The sequence below is a fragment of the Leucoraja erinacea genome, chromosome 11 (assembly GCF_028641065.1).
Source record: "Leucoraja erinacea ecotype New England chromosome 11, Leri_hhj_1, whole genome shotgun sequence".
Classification (NCBI taxonomy): Eukaryota; Metazoa; Chordata; class Chondrichthyes; order Rajiformes; family Rajidae; genus Leucoraja; species Leucoraja erinaceus.
Window position 1 is genome coordinate 50,249,054 of NC_073387.1, and position 15,880 is coordinate 50,264,933.

Consider the following 15,880-nt stretch of genomic DNA (forward strand, 5'->3'; position numbering starts at 1 on the left):
GCTTTCTCCACACAATCAATCTGAAGAAGATTCCCGTCCCAAAATGTTCATAAGTTCAAGGGTCATTGGAGCAGATTTAGGCCACTCAGCCCATCGAGTCTACTCCGCCATTCAATCACGGCTGATCCATCTTTCCCTCTCAACCCCATTTGCCTGCCCTCTCCCCACCAGCCTTGAAGTGGATTTTTCCTTGAAGTGGATTTCTCCTCTAACGATATATTATTTTTTTTGCTTCAGACTCAGGATGAAGAGGCTGGTCTTGGTGAACAACCTGCACAAACAGATCAAGAACTTACCGGAAGCAAAAAAAAGCCCAAAACCTCGAAGACAGGAAAGGGAGATCTCCATTTCCCTGAGCTCCCATCTACAGGCCATCCACTGGACGTGAAGGGTTTGGAAGGTACAAATAGAATAAAGTGTCCTACAACACCTATGTAATTATCTGGTCATATTATATGAAGTAGCAGTGCTAAGTTGGTACAGGTCTGAGGTGGGAGATGAATTCCACCTCATGGCAAGTTCTTCCTTAACCACGAACGTGGCACCATAGTTCACCATGATATCCATACCCATAACCAGAACGGTGACCTGCTTTGAATCAAAAATTCTGTCTAAAAATGAAAAAAACATTTTTCACACAGAGTGTGGTGAATCTGTGGAATTCTCTGCCACAGAAGGTAGTTGAGGCCAGTTCATTGGCTATATTTAAGAGGGAGTTAGATGTGGCCCTTGTGGCTAAAGGGATCAGGGGGTATGGAGAGAAAGCAGGTACAGGATACTGAGTTGGATGATCAGCCATGATCATATTGAATGGCGGTTCAGGCTCGAAGGGCTGATCATCCAACTCATTATCCGAATGGCCTACTCCTGCACCTATTTTTCTATGTTTCTATGTTTCAGGCAACTAATCTAATGCATAATTTGGAACTCTTAAAGGCAGTTTTACGGGCGGCACGGTGGCACAGCGGTAGAGTTGTTGACTTACAGCGCCATAGACCCGGGTTCGATCCTGACTACGGGTGCTGTTTGTACAGAGTTTGTACATTCTCCCTGTGACCGTGTGGGTTTTCTAGGGGTGCTCCAGTTTCATAGAAACATAGAAACTGGAAAATAGGTGCAGGAGGAGGCCATTCAGCCCTTCGAGCCAGCACCACCATTCATTGTGATTATGGCTGATCGTCCCCGATCAATAACCTGTGCCTGCCTTCTCCCCATATCCCTTGATTCCACTAGCCCCTAGAGCTCTATCTAACTCTCTCAAATCCATCCAGTTGTTTGGCCTCTGTGATTTCCTTTCACACTCCAAAGACGTACAGGTTTCGAGGTTAATTGGCTTTGGGGAAATTGTGAATTGTCCCCTGGTGCGTGTAGGATAGTGTTAATGTATGGGGATCGCTGGTTGGTGCCGATTCAGAGAGCCGAAGGGCCTGTTTCCGTGCTGTATCTCTAAACAATTGCAATGCCTGTGATTGCAAGGGAAAGTTCTCTTCCCACAGATGCTGACTGACCTGCTGAGTATTTCCAGCATTTTCTGCTTTTATTTTAGATTTCTGGCATTGGCATCTGTCCTGGGCCTCCTCCATTGTCAGAGTGAGGCCCAGCGCAAATTGGAGGAACAGCACCTCATATTTCGTTTGGGTAGTTTACACCCCAGCAGTATGAACATTGACTTCTCTAACTTCAAATAGTCCTTGCTTTCCCTCTCTCTCCATCCCCTCCTCCTTCCCAGTTCTCCCACTAGTCTTACTGCCTCTGAATACATTCTATCTTTGTCCCACCCACTCCCCTGACATCAGTCTGAAGAAGGGCCTCGACCCGAAACGTCACCCATTCCTTCTCTCCAGAGATGCTGAGTTACTCCAGCATTTTGTGTCTACTTGTGCATTTACTCTATCTATTACGTATGGCAAAAAGTTAATGACTATGAATAATCTTCAGGTTTCACTGTAATCATGTATTATCTGAATGGTGGCCGATTAGGAAAAGGGATACAATGAGACCTGGGCGTCCCTGTACACCAGTCATTGAGAGTAGGCATGCAGGTGCAGCAGGCAGTGAAGAAAGCGAATGGTATGTTTGCATTCATAGCCAAAGGATTTGAGTATAAGAGCAGGGAGGTTCTACTGCAGTTGTACAGGGTCTTGGTGAGACCACACCTGGAGTATTGCGTACAGTTTTGGTCTCGTAATCTGAGGAAAGACATTCTTGCCATAGAGGGAGTACAGAGAAGGTTCACCAGACTGATTCCATGGATGTCAGGACTTTCATATGAAGAAAGACTGGATAGACTCGGCTTGTACTTGCTAGAATTTAGAAGATTGAGGGGGGATCTTATAGAAACTTACAAAATTCTTAAGGGGTTGGACAGGCTAGATGCAGGAAGATTATTCCTGATGTTGGGCAAGTCCAGAACAAAGGGTCACAGTTTAAGGATAAGGGGGAAGTCTTTTAGGACCGAGATGAGAAAATCATTTTTTACACAGAGAGTGTTGAATCTCTAGAATTCTCTGCCACAGAAGGTAGTTGAGGCCAGTTCATTGGCTATATTTAAGAGGGTGTTAGATGTGACCCTTGTGGCTAAAGGGATCAGGGGGTATGGAGAGAAGGCAGGTACAGGATCCTGAGTTGGATGATCAGCCATGATCATATTGAATGGCGGTGCAGGCTCGAAGGGTCGAATGGCCTACTCCTGCACCTATTTTCTATGTTTCTATAAAGTGGCGTTTGGACTAAGCCCCTAGTTGTTCATATCTTAAATCCTCCTCTCTCTTTGAGATGATTAATGCCACCTTCAGGTAGGGGCAAAAATAAACTGGTCAGAAACAACCTGCTGTATGTTAATTGCCCCATGGCCAAATATATGGTTGGATGAGGAGAATTAGATGGAATTACATGTAACTGACCTTTAGATTCTCTTACATAAATATCCCAAGCCAAATGCAAACCTAGTTGCGTGACTTTACATTCACTGATCAATAACAATCTCTCTCTGCAAACCAATGCTCTAATTCCAGGAAAATGCAAGATGCTGAAAAAGGAGTTGAGAATTCCTTCGTTGGTGACGTCTGACCAGGAGCAAACTAGGAACACACTCCACCAGGTAAAACAGTTATATGTAATAGTACCAACTGGACTTGACGTTTCTGTCAAATAATTGCTTCATGCAGTTCATTTTTGACTCACTCCACTCTTGACCCAGCATCATGGGAACCTAGTCTCAGTGCAAGAGTATTTTTCCAGCATTTTCGCCTGTTGTTTTAGATGAATTTTTCCAGCATTTCCTGCATTTGTTTCGGAATTGTGCACTGTACACTGCAAGGGCCAGGAAGCGAGCGGGTAAGATCATCTCTGACCCCTCCCACCCTGGCCACAAAATCTCTTTGAATCACTTCCCTCTGGAAGGCGACTCCGGACTGTCAAAGCCGCCACAGCCAGACATAAAAACAGCTTTTTTTCCCCACGAGCAGTAGCTCTACTCAATAACCAAAAGTCTGTAGCCTCCTTTTGCTCTGGTATTTTATTTCATTCACGTTTAATCCATAATGTTTTATTATTAATGTTTAATGTTTTATGTGTCATTCTTAATTTTTACTGTATGTCGTGTTGTTACTTGTGAGCGGAGCACCAAGGCAAATTCCTTGTATATGAACATACTTGGCCAATAAACCTAATCATTCATCCATTCATCCATTCATTCATCTATTCATCATTCATCATTCATTCATTCATTCATTGATTCATTATATTCATTCATTCATTCATTCATTCATTCATACATCCATTCATTCATCCATTCATTCATTCATTCATACATCCATTCATTCATTCATTCATCCATTCATTCATTCATTCATTCATTCATTCATTCATTCATTCAATCATACATTCATTCATTCATTCATCCATTCATTCATTCGTTCATTCATTCATACATGCATTCATTCAATCATACATTCATTCATTCATTCATTCATTCATTCAATTCCAGCATCTGCAGGTTTTTGCAATTATTTTCAATCTGATCTCAGCACCTTAACAATAGTTCCTTAAATCACATTAGGGTCATTTTCTTTTGATTTTTCATCCACATTCTCACCATAGTTGAAGAGATGGGGTTGATGTTCCATTAATGGGTGGATTCTAACTGTCTCTGCTGGGACCATTAAGGGCCTGTCCTACTTTCATGACTTAATTCCACTTCCACTGGAATCTCATGTGGATAGAGTGGTAAAGAAAGCTTTTGGTGTGCTGGCCTTTATAAATCAGAGCATTCAGTATAGAAGTTGGGATGTCATGTTAAAATTGTACAAGGCATTGGTGAGGCCAATTCTGGAGTTATGGTGTACAATTTTGGTCGCCTAATTATAGGAAGGATGCCAACAAAATAAAAGAGTACAGAGGAGATTTACTGGAATGTTGCCTGGGTTGCAGCAACTAAGTTACAAAGAAAGGTTGAACAAGTTAGGTCTTTATTCTCTGGAGCACAGAAGGTTAAGGGGGGACTTGATAGAGGTCTTTAAAATGATGAGAGGGATAGACAGAGTTGACGTGGATAAGCTTTTCCCATTGAGAGTAGGGAAGATTCAAACAAGAGGACATGACTTGAGAATTAAGGGACAGAAGTTTAGGGGTAACATGAGGGGGAACTTCTTTACTCATAGAGTGGTAGCTGTGTGGAATGAGCTTCCAGTGGAAGCGGTGGAGGCAGGTTCGATTTTATCATTTAAAAATAAATTGGATAGTTATATGGACGGGAAAGGAATGGAATGGAGGGTTATGGTCTGAGTGCAGGTAGATGGGACTAGGGGAGAATACGTGTTCGGCACGGACTTGAACGGCCGAGATGGCCTGTTTTCCGTGCTGTAATTGTTATATGGTTATATGGTTATAATTCACAACCTTTTTTACTCGTGGATATTTTTCATCATGCTAGAAAAAACGCCCCGACCTACTTGATACCACGAGTACCTACGACTAGCATCACGGCCTGCTACGACCTACCTACGACCTCCTACGACCTTGTGACGACCATGCTGCGAGTACGAGTCAAGGGCAAACTCGGCAGAGGTCGTGAATTAGGTCGTGGAAGTTGGATAGGCCCTTAAGTTACGCATATCTGTCTGAAAAATAAACGCATTAAAACAGAAACTAAAATCACTCAGCGAGTCAGGCAGCATCTGTGGAAAGGGAAAAATATTTAACATTCTGATGAAAAGTCATAGATTTCAACCACAAACAGTCTGCTTCTCTCTTTCTCCCTCTCTTTTTATCAAGGCTGCCTGACCAAGATGAATATTTTCAACATTTTCTGTTTTTATTTCAAGTCTCCAAACTCCATCTGTTAGGGCTATGATCACAAAATAAAATCTTGCAACTTGGATAAACAGGTGGCCACTTGGTGATAGACACAAAATCCCGGAGTAACTCAGCGGGGACAGGCAGCATCTCTGGAGGGAAGGAATAGGTAACTTTTTGGGGCTGAAGAAGGACATCGACCTGAAACGCCACCTATTCCTTTTCTCCAGAGATGCTGCCTGACTCACTGAGTTACTCCAGCTTTTGGTGTTTATCCTCGGTGTTTGGCATAGTCTTCAATATCTTAATGTTCACAACTGGGAAAAGTTGGTCATGGCAGTCATTGTTGCTAAATCTTACTGAACGGTGTGTCTGGCTAGCACTGTGAGGTCTTTGTGCTTTCAAAATAGAACGTGACAGATTGACTGTTTACACAACGTTTTCAGACAACAAATGTTGACATAATTATTCTTGGTTTGACTTTTAGGCCCCGGGAGAGTCGCAGAAAGCCAGGAACTCTGCGTGTAGAATGCATTGCCCAGGATGAAAAATTCCCATATAATAAAGTCTGTCACTACTGATTGAAATGAGTGCCACCTTTATTTTAGCTGAATTAAAACAAAACCATTTATTGAAAATCCTCTAGTTTCAGCACATTTTGTTCTGTAATTTAGGAAACGCTGCAGATTTAGATAAAACTAATAAAAAAAAAAAAATAAAGTGCTGGAGGAACTCAGCGGGTCAGGCAGCATCTGTGGAGGGAACGGACAGATGATGTTTCTGTTTGGAACCCTACTTCAGGCTGACGGGGACTTGTGCTGCTATAAATCTAGGGATGTCGTCGTCTAAACATTCTTCCAATCGGATTTATATTAATTGTGGTACACATTTGGGTCAAGCCACCATTTCATGAGGTGTAATGTGTATTTGTGCAATGAAAGAATGATGGTAAGAATATATTTATACATTTTGGTGGAGCAGTGGCGGAGTTGCTGCCTTACAACGTCAGAGACCTGGGTTCGATCCTGACTACGGGTACTGTCTGTATGGAGTTTGTACGTTCTTCCCTTGACCTGCATGTGCCCTCTCCTCGTGCTTCGTTTTCCTCCCACATTTGCAAGAAGGTCCAGGTATGTACGTTAATTGGCTTCTGTAACTTGTTCCTAGTGTGAAGGATAGATCTGGTGAACGGGTGATCGTTGATTAGCTGGACGGGAGAGGGGAAAAGAAGGTATGACTGTGGATGGACTAGTCTTTGATTATGTTGGCTGCATTTCCGAGACAGCATGAAATGTAGATGGAGTCAATGGTGGGGAAAGAATGGAGCGACTGGGCTTGTACACTCTGGAATTTAGAAGGATGTGAGGGAATCTTATTGAAACATATAAGATTATCAAGGGTTTGGACACGCTAGAGACAGAGAACACGTTCCTGATGTTGGGGGAGTCCAGAACCAGGGGTCACGGTTTAAGAATAAAGGGTAGGCCATTTAGAATAGAGATGAGGAAAAACGTTTTCACCTAGAGAGTTGTGAATCTGTGGAATTCTCTGCCTCAGGCCAATTCTCTAGATGCTTTCAAGAGAGAGTTAGATAGAGCTCTTAAAAATAGCAGAGTCAAGGGATATGGGGAGAAGGCAGGAACGGGGTACTGATTGTGGTTGATCAGCCATGATCACAATGAACGGTGGTGCTGGCTCAAAGGACCGAATGGCCTACTCCTGCACCAATTGTCTATTGAGTCTGGTCTGTATGATGGACTGGACTACATCCATGACCTCCTGCAGTCCCCCTTTGGATGATGCCATCAAAGATGATGGATGAGATGAAGGAAACTTAACCTGAGAAGCCCACAAACATTTTATGAGGGATTATCAGCAGATTGAACAGCAAGTTTCGAACAACAAAATACGGGCCATTATAAGCGTCCTTGTCTAAATCATTAAAATCAACTTCCAGATGTTATTTGGCATTGTATGTTCCAAAAGCACGTCGTTTAAAAAATGGAGTAATCACTGGACAATTACAACAGAATGGAAAATATAATCACGTCAATAATTCTCCACCCTTTTAAAAGTTGCTGACTCACTATATTCAATCTCTCTCCCAAGAAAATTGTTTGCATTGCTCTAATTCTTGCACGTTATTCTCTCAGTATTTATAGAATGTCCAACCTCCTGTTCTCAAATCTTGAGAATGCTTGCGATTGGGGTGTTTTCAACCATGATTTTGTATGAGCTATTCATTTGAGTTTAATGTAATTTAATTTTAGTTTCGAGTTACAGCATCAGAACACACCCTCCAGCCCACGGAGTCCAGGGCCAACCATCGATCACCCATTCAATGGTACAGTCATTCAATGGTGCTTTATTGTCATTTGCGGGCGGAGCATTGATGCAAATTCCTTGTATGTGAATACTTGGCCAATAAACTTATTCATTCATTCATTCGTTCATTCATTCATTCATTTATTGCAAAACACCGTGAAATACTTTTGAGTCATCAGATTTTACGCCATTTCCAGAGTTACAAAGAACTCCTTTTTCTACGTTATCCCACTTTCACATCCACTCCCTACACATTAGAGGCAATTTACAGAGGGCCAATTAGCCTACAAACATGTATGGCTTTGGGGTGTGGGAGGAAACCAGAGCACCCGGAGAAAACCCATGCAGGTCACGGGGAGACTGTACAAACTCCGTACAGAGAGCACTCGAGGTCAGGATCAAACCCAGGTCTCTGGCACTGTAAGTCAACAAAACCCATCAGCGGGCTACAGATCGGGCCTGTGCGTGCGGGAGGCTTGGGGGGGGGGGGGGGGGGGGGGGGGGGGGGAAGGCGGGATTAAAATGCAGGTTTGTATTGGTTGTCGGAGAATTATTTCCTCGGGCTGCTAGCTGATGAAGAAAAATCGTTCGGCTTCCGTTCCCAGTTTATTTTAAAAAATTTGCTGAACGATTGCATCGCTGGATTAAACGTGACTTCTAATGCCTTCAACATCACGGATCGCAATATCAGGACAAAACGAAAGGTATGTCGTGTATTTAACATATTATCTTGCTTTTTAGTGTGGCTTCATTTTCATCTTATGATGTGAAACATGTTATTTAGGCCCCCATACGAATCGGCCACGTCTTGCCTGCCGATATGGGGCTTAAAATTTATGGCAACGGCAACATTCCAATCGATCACATTCCAGAAACATCCACTCTCAAGATAATCAAATTCATTATTTTTTTGCACAATCATGTTATAAGAACATCTAAATCATCTATATTTTGTGTTATTGTCGATCCATGATCAATATTTTCATACTAAATATCCACAGTACAGTTTTAGTCGGATGTATTGTTTAAAAAATAATGATTTTGATTATCTTGAGAGTGGATATTTCTGGATTAATTTAAGGGAATTACACATTAAATTCCTTCCATTTGGCATATAAATTCATGACAAAGTGAGATTTAAAAATCATGTTATATTGTGAATTCTTGTGTGAATGGGATCAGTTTGTTATTTGTTATTTGGATACTTAGGCTATTTAAAATGTTTAGTCTTTTCTTAAGAAATGGAAGGATGTTTAGATCTAGTAATTGAATTTAGATGAATTTTATTGATTAGATTAATTTAATTGATTTGATGAAACTGATGAATATGATTTTTTTGTTGGATATTTACTATTTGTTTTAGTGTTTAACTTTATCATTTCTACCTTTTTTCCTAAAACTGCAAATAATAACTTGTTTCTGTTAATGCTGTTCAGTGTTTTTTTTTTCTTTTCATTTTAAACAGATGTCTCCGAAGAAGAAATGCAAATTTGTCAATCCAAATGTCCAGCAAAAGAGACTGATTTAGACAGCATTCGCAGAGATTATCTGAATTTGGACTACTCCAAATGTGATGATCTACAGGACATTCTTAATTGGAAAGTAGTGGGCAGAAAGGCATGTCATGCGTGGTTTGAAAAGCAAAAACTTGTAGTTTACAATGCCAAAACTGAAAAGTTGAGGGAAAACAAGGTTGTACAGAGTTGCTTATTGGTTACAATCTGAAGAGTATGATGATGCTACTGATTATGATATGCCAATGTACCAGCTAGCAACTGATCTTCTCCATAAACACTTGGTCTTTTGCTAGAAATTGTAATTTTTTTTACCTGTCTGTTTCGGACACGGCATATAATACAATAATATTAAAGTTCGGATCTAGAGAATATCACATTTTTGAATTTCCAAGGCAGTCACAACGGTCAATTTTGTAATTAGCTACAATTAGGTAATTAACTAATTATATGCTTTAATTTCAGGTTATCCAAGTAAGATGTTTCATATTTGTTTCAGAGTGCTTCAATCTATGATAACTGAAAATTTCATTCAGTTCTCTTAATGTTTAAGAAAGTTATGGGCTTTTGACCGTCCTCGATCACAGCTTTTGTGTTAAGTCAATGGAAAAGCAATAGGGAACAAGATGCTAATTCCGAGCATGAAAATGACCATAACTTTTTTTAATACTGAAGATATGAAAGTGAATTAGGTGTCAAATTAAAGTTCTTTTTATGCTTTATCTGATGGGATAAATTACAGGCTTGATTTTTAAAATCTCAACATTTTGTAATATTCCTAATGTAAGGTAGCAACTCTACAGCTACGCCACCATGCTGCCTGAGCTATTTAACCTTTTTATTTGCATAATTCTGGGTTCTCTCTTTATCATGCTTTGCTAATTTTCTGCAATATATCTTATTTTCCTTGGTATTTGCTTTTGCAGCAATGTACTGCCCCAATCCAAGTTTAGGTATATTGAGATACAGCATGAAACAGGCCCTTCAGCCCACTTAGTTCGTGCTAACCATTGATCACCCATTCACACTAGTTTTATGTGATCCAACTTTCTCACCCACTCCCATACACATTGGGGGCAATTTACAGAGGCCAATTAACCTTGAAGCTCGCACGTCTTTAGGCCGTGGGAGGAAACCAGAGCACCCGGAGGAAACCCATGTGGTCACACGGAGAACGTACCAACTCCGCAGAGGCAGCACCTGAGGAGAGGATTGAATCTGGGTCTCTAGCGCTGTGAGGCAGCAGCACTACCAGCTGCACCACTGTGCACTGTTAGATAATCCCTATCTCATTTTGATTGACCTGGGTGACTGTATATACATTCTTCCAAGGAAAATATTTTGTAAAATTCACCTATTTTCTCACATCTGCACGATTCTTAGATGGCATCACCTTTGCAAGCTCCTTGCATTTGTGACGTTACAGTCTCTGATGCCTGACCATTAGACTTTACTTTAGACTGGAGAAACAGGCTCTTTGACCTGCCGTGACCATGCCATTCACGATCACCCCGTACATTCGCACTATCCTACACACTAGTGGCGCAGCGGTAGACTTACTGCCTTACAATGCTTGCAGCGCCAGAGACCCGGGTTCACTCCTGACTACGGGTGCTGTCTATATGGAGTTTGTACGTTCTCCCCGTGACCACGTGGGTTTGCTCTGAGATCTTCAGTTTCATCCCACACTCCAAAGACGTGCAGGTTTGTAGACTAATTGGCTTGGTATAAGTGTAAATTGTCCCAAGTGTGTGTAGGATAGTGTTAATGTGCGGGGATCACTGGTCGGCGCGGACTCGGTGGGCCGAAGGGCCTGTTTCCACGCTGTATCTCTAAACTAAACCAGGGACAATTTAATTTTTTTACCTGGGCCAATTAACCTACAAACCTGAACGTGTTTGGAGTGTGGGAGGAAACTGGAGCTCCCAGAGAAAACCCACGCAGGTCCCAGGGAGAATGTACACACTCCACACAGGCAACATCAGTAGTCGGGATCGAACCCGATTGGCTGGCGCTGTATGGCAGCAACTCTACCGCTGCGCCACTGTGCCGCCCTAAGACATTTGCCTTTGATCCTTAAACCTACCCATAAACTGGAATCTCTGATCTGCAGATCAGCGTTAACTTGGCCTTAAGCCACTGCCTTCACCTTTCAATCATTCTTTGTATTTACTCTGTCCATGACTCAGATTTCTCGCAGTGAACTATTTATATCCGATAAGTGATTGCTTAACTGGAATAGCTAGATTCTTAGACTCATCCCTGATGTGTCGCTCAATTATGTAATACCTTTCCCACTCCCACAATATAAATGAGCAGTTTGTTTCTGGGCCTATATTTATTTTCAAGTTCTAATTTTGCACAAAGAATGTTTTCTTTGCCTTCATCTTTAACAAATCATTACATTTAATTGCAATTGTTGGTTGTAATGGTATCATATTTTCTGCAGTGAAAGAAGGAGTATGTGCCTTAGAAAAGAGGCCTTAAGTTACACAGATTAATAACATCTGTGGCATTGAAACAGCTAATTTGGCTTAAATCCTCTATGCCACCAAATGCTGCTTCTGTCTCAACTCTCAGCTGTAAGTATAACTCTAGTCATCCCTAAAATGGCACAAAGTGCTGGGGTAACTGAGCAGATCAGGCAGCATCTCTGTAGAAAGACACAAAATGCTGGAGTAACTCAGCAGGACAGGCAGCATTTCTGGATAGAGGGAATGGGCGATGTTTCGGGTCGAGACCCTTCTTCAGATTGAGAGTCAGGGGAGAGGGAGAGAGATATAGACGGGTAAGGTGTGAAAATGAGAGATCAAAGGGGAAAATGTAGAATGGATCATTGTTAGCTCGGGGAAGGTGACAACGAGGCATACAGAGTAAAATTTAAACAGGAGGTCAGCCAAACTAGTCGGAGAACTAGGAATATGGATAGGTGATGTTTTGAGTCGAGATCTTTCTTTGGACTGATTGTAGGGTGGGGTGGAGATGAAAGCTGGGAAAGGGGAGAGGCAGGCCAATTCGTGGCAGGTAATAGTATTAAATCCTGCCCATTTCACCTTGAAGAAATGTTCTCTGGTTTTAAATTCCCCAAACCCGTGTAAAAGAGTATGTGAGTATATCCTGTGATTTAGTACACCTCTATAAGATCATCCCTCAGCCTCCTGCACTCCAAGAAAAGTCCTAGACTACGCAATCTCTTCTTAAAACTGAGTCCCTCAAGTTCTGGCAACATCCTCATAAATCTTCCAGCTTAACGACATCCTCCCTATAGCAGGATGACTAAAACTGAACACAGTGCCCCACCAAATGTGGTCTCTCGAACCTATTGTAGAACTGCAACATAACTTCCCAACTTCTATACTCAATATCCAATATATTTCAGAATTTTAAAAAAAAAGAGTTTAATTGGCAAGCTACAGTAGACATCAGAAATGTTTCCATACAGATTTTTTCCCCGAAACTTTGAAAGCTTGGTCAGTAGAGATTTTGCCTAATATGGACTGTTCACTCTCCCTCCTCAGGAAGATCCCATTCTCATTAATATCTCGAAACCTTAGGTTCAAGATTGTCAATTGTCGGGTTTAGGGATTTGCAGGATTGCGATGTTTTGGCTGAAGCATAATCATTATGTCACGGTCACGGTGGCGCAGCGTTAAAGTTGCTGCTTTACAGCGAATGCAACGCCAGAGACCCGGGTTCGATCCCGACTACGGGTGCTGTCTGTTCTGAGTTTGTACGTTCTCCCCGTGACCAGCGTGGGTTTTCTCCGAGATCTTCGGTTTCTTCCCACACTCCAAAGAGGTAAAGGTTTGTAGGTTAATTGGCTTGGTTAATGTAAAAAATGTCCCTAATAGGTGTTGGATAGTGTTAATGTGCGGGGATCGCTGGTCGGCGCGGACCCCGTGGGCCGATGGGCCTGTTTCCCCGCTGTATGTCTAAACTAAATTTGAAACCATACAACGTATTAGCTTAATGCAGTAAGAAGATGCACAAGAAGGGACAAGAACCGGTTCTACTTTTTGAGAAAGCTCCACTCCTTCAACATCTGCAGTAAGATCCTGCAGATGTTTTACCAACCGGTGGTAGCCAGTGCCATCTTCTTCGCTGCCGTGTGCTGGGGCAGCAGGGCGAAGGCCGCGGATGCCAATAGGATTAACAAACTCATCAGGAAGGCCGGCTCTGTCCTGGGGGTGGAGTTGGATTCATAGCAACCTGAGGAGCACCTTCAGCAACAGACTGGTTCCATCAAGATGCAGCACAGAACGCCACAGGAGATCCTTCTTCCCTGTGGCTAACAAACTGTACAACTCCTCCCCTTCTGTCGTGGGGTCGACTGAGACTAGCTCCCCTCCCCCCCCCCCCCCCCCCCCCCCCCTCCCCAATCATTGCACATCCCCCAATCCTTTCCACTCGTCACTTTAATTTCATGTTTCATGTATTTTGTGTTTTTATCACTGTTGGCAGATCAATTTGCCTACTGGGATAAAGTTCTATCGTATCACATTGTATCGTATCATTACAAAATCATGAAAGGGATAGATCAGGTAGATGCACAGAGTCTCTTGCACAGTGTGGAGGAATCAAGAACCTGAGAACATTGGATAAAGGTGAGGGGGGAAAAGATTAAATAGGAACCTGAGGGATATTTTTTTCATGCTAATGGTCGTAGGTATATGGAACAAGCTGCCGAAGGATGTTTAGTTCAGTTTAGAGATACAGCACAGAAAGAGGCCCTTCAGCCCACCGGGTCCACACCGACCAGCGATCCCCGCACATTAACAACACTATCCTACACCCACTAGGGACATTTTTTACATTTATCAAGCCAATTAACCTACAAACCTGCACGTCTTTGGAGTGCGGGAGGAAACCGAAGATCTTGGAAAAAACCCACGCAGGTCACGGGGAGAACATACAGACTCCGCACAGACAGCACCCGTAGTCGGGTTCGAACCCGGGTCTCCCGGCGCGGCATTCGCTGTAAGGCAGCAACTCTACCGCTGCGCCACCGTGACCGCCCAAAGTTGAGGTAGTTGAGGCAGGAACATGGATAGGACAGGTTTAGAGGGATATGGGCCAAACATAGGCAGGTGGGACTAGTGTAGATGTGGGCGGTGTGGGCAAGTTGAGCTGAAGGGCCTGTTTCCACACTGTATGACTCTATGACTAAGCTTCCCATTAACTCTACAGCGAGGATGATGAGAAGGAAACGCAACCTCTGGTGACTAGATCACTCTTCCAGCTCACAACAGTGAGCTAATGCAATTGGCCAATTCTCAAAGAAAGACACAAAGCGTTGGAGTAACTCAGCTGGTCTGGCAGCACCGCTGGAGAACATGGGTAGGTGACGTTTTCAGCCAAGACACTGGCTTGGGTGGTTACTCCAGCATTTGTGCTTTTTTGTTGTTATAAACCAGCATCTGCAGTTCCTTGTTTGTAGAATGGCCCAGATAGTGATCTGCATGGTGTTACATTTTATGTGCTGTGTGAATACAATATAGTCCATGTTCAGCCTGTGGTGCATTTCCAGATTTTTATCCTGCATGATTTAATGATGGACATCTGCAAGATGTGAGTCTCACAAGGCTTCACCAAGGAGTTGAGGCTGAGTTTGGCATTATGTAATGAGTGTCCTTACCATACCCGGGCTACTGTTGTAGAACGCCTGGGGACAACGCAATCTCCCAGTTGCTAAACATTTTATCTCCCCTTCCCATTCCCATACTGACCTTTCTGTCCTGGGTCTCCTCCACTGTCAGGATGACGCCACATGCAAACTGGAGGAACGGTATCTCATCTTTCACGTGGGCAGCTTACAACCATGTGGTATAAATGGCGATTTCTCTAATTTCAAGTAACTCCTGCATTACCTCTTCACCCTCCCCCCCCCCCCCCCCCTCAAACTCTCCGCCCCTCACCACTCTATTCATCCTATCAATTCCACTGGTCGCATCCTTGCATTCCTCTCGTCAGCACATCTTTCCCAGCCAACATTGGGCCATTGTGGGCTCCACCCTTCCTGAGGTCATCCGTTGCCAGCCCCATTTTGTTCTGGCCTTTACTCGACTCCAGAAGAAGGCTTCCGACCTGAAACGTCACCTATTCCTTTTTCCCAGGGATGTTGCCTGACCCGCTGAGTTACTCCAGCATTTTGTGTCCATGTACTGTTGTGGAGTCTAGGATATCTGGCATCCATCTTAGTGAAGTCCTACCAACTACCCAGCCCCGTCCCACCATTGCAGGGGTGTCTTCATATCCTACAAATACTCCCACCCACCATAATCATTTCCTTTGAATGATGTGAGATAGATACTTTGCAAAATGCTCATAAAGCAACACTGGTAACTGTTCATTAGCTACCCTCCAGTCCGCAGGAACTGATCCAGAGTCTATAGAACATTGGAAAATGATCATCAATGCATCCACGATACCCAGGGCCACCTCCTTGAGTACTCTGGGATGCCCTGGAGATTTATCAGGCCCTGGAGATTTATCTGCCTTCAATCTCAACAGTTTACCTAACAATATTTCCTGACTAATGTGGATTTTCTTCAGTTCCTCCCTCCTGCTAGATCCTCGGTCCCCTAGTATTTCTGGGAGATTGTGTGTGTCTTCCTTAGTGAAGACAGAACCAAAGTACTCGTTGAATTGTTCTGCCATTTCCTTGTTTCCCCAATATAAATTCACCCGTCTCTGACAGTAAGGACCTACATTCGCCTTCACTAATCTTTTCCTTTTTACGTACCTAT

The 15,880-nt window shown here is 43.0% G+C and overlaps 1 protein-coding gene across 1 annotated transcript in view; it reads left to right on the forward strand.

Moving 5' to 3' along the window:
- LOC129701797 (cyclin-dependent kinase-like 2) overlaps window positions 1-5,951 on the forward strand; it is a 38,732-nt gene extending 32,781 nt beyond the window's left edge. The window contains exons 11-13 of the mRNA XM_055643237.1: window positions 238-400; window positions 3,015-3,100; window positions 5,783-5,951. Of these exons, the coding sequence (XP_055499212.1) occupies window positions 238-400; window positions 3,015-3,100; window positions 5,783-5,842 (309 nt within the window). The 3' untranslated portion in view covers window positions 5,843-5,951. The remainder of the gene's footprint in view (window positions 1-237; window positions 401-3,014; window positions 3,101-5,782) is intronic.
- The last annotated feature ends 9,929 nt before the right edge of the window (window positions 5,952-15,880 follow it).